Here is an 11,593-nt window from a genome sequence, read left to right on the forward strand (position 1 = left end):
TCCACCTATCCCCATTACTCGTTATTAAGAAAGGTTTTATGATAATAATTATTTTGAGTAATTATTAACAGTGTCCTGATGCAAACTCAACATCTATTTAGTTCATCATTTATAACAAGACAGCAAACTTATTTTCAGTGACGAGACGGTAAGAATTAAACTCGACTTTTCATTCAACGTGTTTTCATCATCATCATTCTCCCATTGTCTGTATGTTACCCGACCTCTCGGCTTAGTTTCCATACCTCGTTGTCCATCGTAGATGTAGGCAAAGTCTTTCCACTTGTGGTATTCCAGCAGATCCAATAAAGGTTGAATCAACGAAGGTCTCATGGATATCACATAATCAAAGTCCATGTCAGGAAAAGACTCCTTGGAGGCGAAGCTGACCGTACAAAGAATAGCAAAAAAATATACATTTATCCTTATTATTATTAAATAAATAAATAATAATAGGTTAAAAGCAGTGGACACTATTGGTAATTACTGAAAATGATTATTACAATGAAATATTATTTGGTAACGAGTAATGGGGAGAGGTTGATAGTATAACACATTGCGAGAAACGGCTCCCTCTGAAGTGCCATAGTTTTCGAGAAAGAAGTAATTTTCCACGAATTTGATTTCGAGACCTCATAATTTAGAATTTGAGGTCCCGAAATCAAGCACACAACTCCATGTGACAAGGGTGGTTTTTCTTTCATTCATATCTCGAAACTTCGACGACCCATTGAGCTCAAACTTTCACAGGTTTGTTGTTTTATGCATATGTTGAGATACAGATGAGAAGACTGGTCTTTGACAATTACCAGTAGTGTCCACTGTCTTTAAGAATGAAAAGCATTAGGAATTCAATCAATCCTGCCAGACTTGAATGTATGTTGAACGTTTTTAGTACTTAAATATTATACCGTTCCAGCCTGACTGCGTTATTCTGGCCAACACTAAAGATGGTGTATAATTGTACCCATTGTTATGCATTGATTCGACTATAAAAAGTGTAATTGATACATCAGGCATATTACAAGCCGTACAGCCACTTCGTATAATACACATAAAACAACACCGAAACCATCACCATCAACAGCTTGCGGATAAAAGGTGCTCTATAATTATGAGGTAAACATCTAATTTTTGAAGAAAAAAAAATCTTTTCACAACCTTTCCGCAATGATTTACCCTTCGGGGATAAACTTTCCCGCAACTTATCCTGGAATAGTTTGCTGAGCGTGATTCAATACCTTGGCGTGATGAATGGGACTTGTATCTGTTGGCTGGTAGACGCCACCATGTTGGCCACATTGAAATCCACCATACCCACGGTCAGTGATACATTATAGGCTAGAACCACACACACTAGAGGGACAAAATAGAAAGAAGTCAATCAGATTAATGTATTCTTCAGTCAAACTGTACAAAATGTTGAACACAACTAGATATGTATTCCATTTAAAGGCAGTGGACACTATTGGTAGTTTCTTAAAATATTTATCATCATAAAAAATTTCTTGATTACGAGTAATGGGGGATGTTGATAGTATAACACATTGTGAGAAACAGCTTTCTCTGAAGTGACGTAGTTTTTGAGAAAGAAGTAATTTTCCACGAATTTGATTTCAAGTTTAGAACTTGAGGTCTCGAAATCAAGCATATGAACGCACACAACTTCATGTGACAAGGTTTTTTTTCTTCTTTCATTTATCTCGCAACTCCGACGACCAATCGAGCTCAAATTTTCACAGGTTTGTTATTTTATGCATATGTTGAGACACACCAAGTGAGAAGACTGGTCTTTGACAATTACCAATAGTGTCCAATGTCTTTAAGTGTTGGTTTCATAATAGCCCACAAAAGAGGCACATTGTCAACAGTTGGTGACATTTCCATTGTTTTAACCACATCGTACACACTGGTGAGCTCATATGCCATGATATTCTAAGCTGGACCAGACCACACGTTCAAAGGGGGGGGGGGTCAATCATCAAGGGACAGTGATTTTGTTGGAAGGGGCAGGACAAAACTCTGCCAGAATCATTCGTGTACAAAATCGGTTTAATAATTGTCAATGAGAGATGAACAAATCTATAACAATTAAGCAAAGAAATAAGTTTGAATTTACCCAGACATTGCTTTGACATGTAGAGCACACAATTCGATAAAACATGTTTTTAAGATTATTAAAAACAAAACCTTACAGCTACATTAAAAACAAAATGACGCAGTTTATATTGGACCCAAAACTAGTTGCTATGTGAGTTTTATTGTGAAACGCGGACTTAAGTTAGAGCACGGCACGAAAACAACTTTGAATTTGCGCTTGTGTTCATTAACACAATTTCAAGGGTTATAACCACTAAGTACAGAGGAATCAACGGTTAGCGTCGTCTTTAACACAAACCAGGAAACTGTGTGCTCAATACAACAAAAGAGCTTAGCAGAAATGGGGTAGACGTTCTAACGTGGCTTGTAACGTCATATAACTGGCTATAACCTGCAAATACTACTTATCAACCTAATGCTTTAGGAAAGCGAAATTGTCCAAAGAGCAGATTATTCTTTACATCAAAATGAACTAGAAGGACAACAGTTCTGAAATGTGAGTAGTTCTCGCCTATATATGTTTAATTGTTTTCATGAGGAATTTGTGACATGCTAAGAAACATCTCGAATCACTAATTTGAAATTATCATGAGCTGTAATTAAATGATCCCGTACAGCCAGTCTATCGTAAAAGACGTGAAACCCACACGGTTATCTCTCAGCAGGGACATGATACATCGAGGACCGCACTGACTCCTAATTTCCTTGCCCTCTCTCAAAAACAAAAAGTATTCAGTTCTCAGAGAACATTATAGCTTCGTGTCTCGGTCGACCGAGAATGGCAGCGTGAATATGTAATTGATGGCACCGGGCTTCGGAGCTTAGGGCCCCGCGTCACCTCGGCAGAGAGACGAGTCGACAGACGCACTGGGGTGTTAAACTCAACTGCAGTTGGGGTCATCTATTCGGATATACTCACACGCCTGATTACGATTAGCATGAAAGGAAAACATTCGCTAGATTATAATTTTATGGTGAATCTAACATCATGATTTTTTGAAAAGGTGTGACAAGTTGCTAGTATATTAAAGGGGCATTATGATTGTGGGATTCTTTAATAATGTCTTTCAATAGTTGCAAACAACTACAAATTTATTGATTTTTTCTTCGGTTTCCCTTCTTTGTTTCCTGAATTCGTTTAAGTTATAAAACAAGATTTGCAAGGACGAAAAACAAAACAACATTGTTTGACAGTGGTCTTTAAGCTAACTGATAATAAGTTCATACTAGAACTATCCTGTAACATATTTTCTTCGATGACATGATGGCATGGTTCTACGGACTTTCTTTCTAACTCACAAAACGGGTTAACCCCAAAAAATTGTTGATCACGCAAAACATGTACATTGCCTGCGATTATGCAACAAAGACATACATTTTTTCATGGAACATTTTTATTAAATATTTTAGTCAATAATATTCGCAATTTCATCGGATAGAAAACCAACACTGAATTATTCAAACACAATTAAAAACCACCTTGCCGAGTTCAAAGACCAATCATACGGCTGTTTGGTGTCGAACTTTTGAAAACAAATCTGTTTTAATAACGCTGCCACACCTCGTTAGGCATGTTCATGCAAAATTGATGAACCCCCTGGAAAGTCAATGGCAAAATTAATGATTTCATTAATGCTTTAGTCATAGGTCAATAGACCGATTGCGCTACCAAAGTTTACATGTGATCACGTGACCTTTAGTGGGTAGAGAAAAACACAGCTACAAAATTGGAATTTCCTATTTGTATTGGCGGAACTGTGTTTACCCATACTGGCATTCAGTTACCGGTAAGGTCTCATATTACAAACTCCGGATATTCTTCCCTGATATCGAGATTTTAGTCTTTTTTTGAGCCAAAATGACATCAGTACTCATGTCTTTTTAAAGTACGTTTATATGCAGTACGCTGTGTCTGTTTACATCCTACCCACTATATAGGTCACGTGACGCACGGAAGTAGCCTAGATTTTAAAATGGAGGTAATTTCTCACTAAAATAATAAAAGACTTTTAGCTAGAAGCACTTTATTCCTATCTGAAAGGTGTTTTTTTAAAGTACGTTTATATGCAGTACGCTGTATTTGTTTACATCCTACCCACTATATATTCCTATCTGAAAGGTGTTTTTTTTTTTTTCAACATTCATTTTTTTTTTTATTCATTATTTTCTCCGATGACCAATTGAGCTCCAATTTGCACAGGTTTGGTATTGCATGCGTTTGTTGAGATACACCAGGTGAGAACACTGGTCTTTGACAATTACCAATAGTGTACCTTCCCTTTCAGTTAAAATATTTGTTTTGAGTAATACCAAACGTATACCTTCCCTTTAAAGAAAGTGAACACTACTGGTAATTGTCAAAGACTAGCCTTCACAGTTGGTGTATCTCAATATGCATAAAATAACATACCTGTGGAAATTTGAGCTCGATCGGTCACCGAACTTGCGAGATAATCACGAAAGAAAAAAACACCCTTGTCACACGAAGTTGTGTGCGTTTAGATGGTTGATTTCGAGAACTCAAGTTCAACATCTGAGGTCTCGAAATCAAATTCGTGAACAATTACTTCTTTCTCGAAAACTATGGCACTTCAGAGGGAGCCGTTTCTCACAATGTGTTATACTATCAACAGCTTCCCATTACTCGTCGTCACCAAGAAAGGTTTTGTGCTAATAATTATTTTGAATAATTACCAATAGTGTCCACTGTCTTTAAGGGGGTAGACTTTGAATTACCGATGAAATAAACACTGAATATCTAGTTTTTAGTCTTGTTTTTATTCCTCCTAGTAAATAGTTAGCTTAACTCAAGACTGGGAAACAGTCAGGCTCCATTTTGGGTTAAATAGTATCGGTTTAATCATTGATGTAGTACTTAATAGTAAGCAATACATTTTTGGTTGAAAACAAAGTCAGCCCTGAGTTTATGAACAAATAAAGGTCAGGTTTGCCAGTCTTGAGATAAAGTGTCCAAGATCATGGGAGTCTCCGTAAAGGTTATGCGCTCGCTTGTATAAATTTTACATGAAGCACAATCATTAAGTTACACTAAAAATAAGAATGGATGAAACTTGATAGCAGCACAGTACGAGCTGAGTAAACTGTCCACCCTTCGTCACTTTGCGACTTTGTTATTGTGGAAAACATCAAAGAGATCTTTTTGGAATTAAACTTGCTGAGATAAAGCTATTTTTTCTACAGTTTTCGTTCATTTGTTAACGCAATGTGGCTTGCGTTGTGAACTGGAGTTATTTTGGCAGGAGAACGCGGTTGATTTTGTTTTGGTTATTGTGGTGGTTTTGCTTAATTTATTTGGGTCGTGTGGAGTATAAATTATCACATTGCCTGGTGACTCTACGAAGTGTTTAGTTTCAAAACAAACAAATGCTTGTAGTATACTATGCGGTAATTGTTTAGTTGCGCAAGTCTGTGGTGTTACAACAACACCAACGTGCTAGCATAATAGTCTTGAATATTAACACTGATGTGGTGCAGCACATGAAGACTTACCTTTAGTGTGGTAAAGGCAGTGGACATTGGTAAACTACTCAAAATAATTGTTAGCATTAAAACTTTAATGGCAACGAGTAATGGGGAGCTGTTGATAGTACAAAACATTGTGAGAAACGGCTCCCGAGGAAGTTATTTTCCACGAATTTGATTTCGAGACCTCAAATTAATTTGAGGTTCCAAAATCATCTGAAAGCAAACAGCTTCGTGTTCATTATCATCTCGCAACTTCGCCGACCAATTGAGCTCAAATTTTCCCAGGCTTATTATTTGATGCATATTTTGAGATACACCAAGTGATGAGAAGACTGGTCTTTGATAATTACCAATAGTGTCTTTAACAAAACCCGCAAGAAGTGAATGGGTAGATCAATAGTGACAATGAATCTAGTTACATATTGGATATTGGACATTCACGTCAATGTACTGTCATTGAGATAACTTTACAGTTAGTTTGATATAGGCCATTGGACATTCAAATACGTTTATACAGTGAATGCCAATGTCCCTTTTTCGATATTGGACGTTGGACATTCACGTAGGTTTTTTCTCAGTGAATATCTACCTTGCACATCAATATTGGATAGTGGACATTCACGTAGGTTTGTACAGTGAATGTCTATCTTGCACATCGACATTGGACATTCGACATTCCCGTAGGTTTGTACAGTGAATGTCTACCTTGCACATCGATATTTGATATTGGACATTCACGTAGGTTTGTACAGTGAATGTCTACCTTGCACATCGACATTTGATGTTGGACATTCACGTAGGTATGTACAGTGAATGTCTACCTTGTACATTGATATTGGACATTCGACACTCACGTAGGTTTGTACAGTGAATCTCTACCTTGTACATCGATATTGGACATTCATTCACGTAGGCTTGTACCAGTGAATGTCTACATTGCACATCGATATTGAACATTCGACATCCACGTAGGTTTGTAGAATGAATGTCTACCTTGTACATCGATATTGGACAGTGGACATTCACGTAGGTTTGTAGAGTAAATGTCTACATTGCACATCGATATTGGACATTGGGACAAATTTCATGCATGAGTAAAAGTAGCACAATTATTGGTTGCACCTACTTTTTCGGAGGACCGCAGCATTGTTCTCAAGCTTGGTATGCTGCAGTCGTGCAGCAGCGTGGAAAGGACGAGATGACGAGGACGAGTTACTCCTTATGTTATTACGTATGGACGACTGGACGAATATCATACGTTCTGGATTGGGAGGTGGGCCATCGTCGAATATACCACCTAGGGAGGAAAACCACACAGGGAATGATCGAAATAGTAAACCAGAATAAAGCACCATTGTTAATGTCATGTATCTTGTGTTCGTTGGCTTTACTTGTGCTGATTCTCAGTACAGAAACAAGGGATCAGACGAGAATTGTACAGGCTACTCCGTTTGTTTTCTTTTGAGCGTTACAAATCCTAGCTTTGTCAAATCTTCTCTGAAGTTCCTGGGATTCCGCTCGGCAATTAAGACACAATAGGGGAGAAGGGGTGCCACCATACCCCATATCGAACGCCGAAATAGTTAGAAGTAGTCTGGTTCCTCTGTTTTTCTGCGGCTCGCCTCGTTTCTTGCCTGCCTCGTTCCCACCATATTACACATGTACTAATATTGGCTCTTATTTAAGTTTAGAACAGTTAACAACATTCTTATGTTAACTTTCAAGGCTCAAACATATCAATCTCCTGCTTATTTATCTGAACTTGTTCATCATTGTTCCCCTACTCGGACTTAACGATCATCTCATCAGTCATTTCTTTCTGCTTCTAGAGTTCCTTCCATTTTTTATGCCCTCAGATCTTTTTCTTACGCAACACCGTTTCTTTAGATATAGCTCTCTTATGCCCTCAGATCTTTTTCTTACGCAACACCGTTTCTTTAGAATAGTCTTCCTGTGCATATTCGCCAAGCTAATTCTTTACAATGTTTTAAGTCCCTGTTGAAAACTCATTTGTTTAAAGCTGCATTTTTGTAATTTGCTTATTTGTATTTTGTATCTTTCTCTCATTGTTTATTTTATTGTTCTCTTTATGCTCATGCGCATAGAGGCTTTTTGCATTAGGCGCTATACAAATGTCTTATTAGTATTGTTATTATTATACTATGGGCCGTTTGGAAACCACGGCTGTGGCTTCGGATTCGGCATCAGGCTCCGTTCTCACGTCTGAAGCCATGTGCAGTATGTGCGGACAGCACGCGCAATTGTCAAAAATATTCATTGTCAAATTGGGGCCAAGCTATCCTGAAGCCGAATCCAAAGCCGAAGCCGTCGTTTCGAAAAGGTCCTATGAGTGACTGGCTTATCCAGGGAACTATACATACTTGTAGTGCTACATAATATTTAAAGACACTGGACAAAATTGGTAATTGTCAAAGACCAGTCTTCTCACTTGGTGTATCTAAACATATGCATAAAATAACAAACCTGTGGAAGTTTGAAACGGCTCCCTCTGAAGTGACATAGTTTTCGAGAAAGAAGTAATTTTCCACGAATTTGATTTCGAGACCTCGGATTGAATTTGAGGTCTCGAACTCAACCATCTAAAAGCACACAAATTCGTGTGACAAGGGCGTTTTTTCTTTCACTGGACAAAATTGGAAATTGTCAAAGACCAGTCTTCTCACTTGGTGTATCTAAACATATGCATAAAATAACAAACCTGTTGAAATTTGAAACGGCTCCCTCTGAAGTGACATAGTTTTCGAGAAAGAAGTAATTTTCCACGAATTTGATTTCGAGACCTCGGATTGAATTTGAGGTCTCGAACTCAACCATCTAAAAGCACACAAATTCGTGTGACAAAGGCGTTTTTTTCTTTCATTATTATCTCGCAACTTCGACGACCAATTGAGCTCAATTTTCACAGGTTTGTTATTTAAGGCATAATCTGATATACACTAATTGAGAAGACTGGTCTTTGACATCTACCAATAATGTACGGTGTCTTTAAGAATAATTCATGGTTACAATGAGGAGAAACGAAACCTTAACGCCGTCAAAAGCTACCGGGTAAATATATGTTAATTGCGTTGGGGAGTATTATTATGATCACGCAACAGCGTATCATTCGCCTCTGGGGCCCGAAAGAGGGGAGCGCCATGAAAACCTACAGATGATTTTAACATCATTGAAGAGTGTTCGTTTGTCAATAGCGTATGTCTTTAGTAGCCTTAATACCCAATCAATTTGAAAGGTTATTTTAATTTATAAGCTAAAGTTGCTCAAAGTTGCAGCCTTACGTAAAAAAGCAGCAGATGCCAAAGTCGAACAGACTATGAGCCAAATCGTAGTCTATATGCTGCCACTCATAAAGAGATCATTGGATTTAGAGATGATTCAAGATGGAAACATCAGTAAAATAATCTTCGATTGCTTTTACAAAAAGGTACGGATACCAAAGTTGAAGTAGGAGCTGAACCAAGGGCTATGTATCGGCACGATGTTTACATTTAGGGATGATGCAAACAAGATAAACCAGTCAAAGAATCGTCGAATGCTTTCAAAATATTACAACATGTACGGATTACCAAAGTTAAGGAGCTAAAACCATAATGTTATATCCTAGCACCCATATTATTGGAAAATGGACGATGACAATAATCAACATTCAATAAAAGCACATACGGTTGCGTAAGGAAGTTTACAAAGTTCACTGCTGCAGTAATCAATTACTAAAACAACTGACCTTACGTGGGGACGAGGTTGAGCGAGAGTAGAGATATCCACTACATAGGTTCACAAAATAAGTTGTGATGGTATAAGATGGCAAGGCTTGTGTATACATTACCTAAACTGTAGAATTCAACAGCCTCGCTTGTCGGAAATACAAGGAAGACGGCCAGTTCCAGCATAAATACTCCGTGCACAACAGAAGAGAGTTCCATAGTTGCTATCTTGAGTAGACGTAAACTTGGTAAGTTCGTTCAATGTGTACAAAGCGGTTGGGATGAATGTACCCGTTGTCAAAGCGAATGTTGCACGGGCTGTATTAGTCTCAAAACGTCGTATCGCTCTGAATTGCGGACCTGACATAAGTCCCACGAAGATGCGTTTTTGAATGATGAAGGTAAAGCTACATGGCACTCTCGTCGCCGTCGACTGCTTGAGGGACCGGAGAAAACTTTTCGCGCTTTCGGCCCATGAGGTTTAGTATTTAATGTCTCGGAAATCACGATGGGTAGAGGATCTACATCATTTATAATTCAGAGTGCAATTTGGCCAGTAATGCGGAGCGGATGGCAGGCTTTGCCGACACTGTAAGCATGAACGCCTCTCGGGCCCGGCATCGCACTAGGGGCTACACGGTGTTGTAGATGCGCGCGCTCTGCAGTTAAATTAGCTCTGGCACCCCGGGGAGTTAAGGAGAGGTGTTGGGAAAGTCAGAGTGTTACGAGAGACTGTGGAAGAGTTCCAGATTGTGTGGTTACTTTAGGGGGGGGGGGGTATGAGGTCCCAATTCACAATGTACATAAGCATCACAATCTATACGCTCCACTTTAGAGGTATCTCGATTTAAAAAGGAATCAAAGAAAATGGTTACAGTAATGACAGTGCCCGTTTCGCCTGACCTAGTCTTGGGATAATAGATGACCCCGTACCTGTCAAAATCAAAGGCCAGTTCAGTTTTGGTCATTTACTCCAACTGCAATACTGCCACGAGGGGATACATCTATGGAACAAACAGATTTACTCACCGCAGACGCAGTTTGATCAGTGGAAGCATAGAGGAAGCAGGTCACGAGTCAAAAGTTATACTTCGTTCATAAGTACGTGATTCGGCTTCATGCATCGGACCCTAACTATTACAAAATATGGGTTCTTGACAAAATGGGGGTATATTGCTCGGTTGGAAAACCGCAAAAACTTGGATGTTTAAATACGCACCTAAGGTGTCGTCACATATAGACTATCCCTCCCCTCCCCCCCCCCCAATATCAACACTTACACCAAAGGGTTTTTTATGATGTTATATTGAAGTCGCAGTATAATGCGCCGGTGTGGCAGTAGATTATGTCCCCTGGCTTGGAGATCATGTCTCCTCCATATGGCAAACTGTACAAACGTCTTCCTATAATGCCCTGTTTTAAACAATCTTCCTTCAGCCCATGTTAATTTTCTTGTGGGAGACACAAATCTCCAGCGGACAGAATTCCCTGGGACACCCACACCATAATCTGGAGGGTTGTTTCTAATGCCGCGGAAGTAAATTTTATAGTACAATTCAGCTTCAGAATCAGATAACAATACTGAAGACCAATTGCATAAAATGTAATCACAGTAGAAAATAACGAACCACAATTTTGTGTTATGCGCATACCTGAATTCCTGACGGACATTTTAATGGCGGGAAATCAATCATCACGTTTTAGCGCCAACATTCAAAGTTGTCCACTCAAGGTGTGAAGTCATCTCACTGATTACCTGCCGTTACACCGACACGCTTCACTTACTACGGAAATTGCCTCCACGCGCAATAATAATGGCCGATGCAATGACGGTCTTCAACATAATTTTTTTCATTTCATTACCCTTTTTATTTGGAGAATTGATGATAATGTCTGGTGAAGCACCAAAAAAGGATGACAAGTTTAGACAATGTTTTTTGAGCAGTCGCTGTAAAATACTGTTTGTCTTTAAAGTCTGCTGACAGATTACCTCAAGGTAGTGTCATAGATTTGCTTTTGTCAACATAATGCTTAGTTTTAGGCAAATAATATAAACTGCGCCAATAAAGTATCTAAACACTTGCAAATTGTCAGATATATCGGAACCTGAAATAGTATGCCAAAAAATAATTATTCATTTCAAGTCACCGTTAATTTCTGCACATTTTGACACATCTTGTGTTGCGCTACGATGTTGTTTAGTGGATTTATGGACACTTGAGTGGCTTAAGGTCGAATTTCAAAAGTTGTAAAATTCTATTCAAGCTAAATCGTTGTATTGT

The 11,593-nt window shown here is 38.6% G+C and overlaps 1 protein-coding gene across 1 annotated transcript in view; it reads right to left on the bottom strand.

The window, feature by feature from the left end:
- LOC139936009 (glutamate receptor 2-like) overlaps window positions 1–9,541 on the bottom strand; it is a 34,627-nt gene extending 25,086 nt beyond the window's left edge. The window contains exons 1-4 of the mRNA XM_071930705.1: window positions 9,434–9,541; window positions 6,713–6,883; window positions 1,242–1,356; window positions 246–385 (exon numbers count right to left, since the gene is read on the bottom strand). Of these exons, the coding sequence (XP_071786806.1) occupies window positions 246–385; window positions 1,242–1,356; window positions 6,713–6,883; window positions 9,434–9,530 (523 nt within the window). The 5' untranslated portion in view covers window positions 9,531–9,541. The remainder of the gene's footprint in view (window positions 1–245; window positions 386–1,241; window positions 1,357–6,712; window positions 6,884–9,433) is intronic.
- Window positions 9,542–11,593: the final 2,052 nt, after the last annotated feature.

This window comes from Asterias amurensis, chromosome 4, assembly GCF_032118995.1.
Source record: "Asterias amurensis chromosome 4, ASM3211899v1".
In the NCBI taxonomy this organism is placed as follows: Eukaryota; Metazoa; Echinodermata; class Asteroidea; order Forcipulatida; family Asteriidae; genus Asterias; species Asterias amurensis.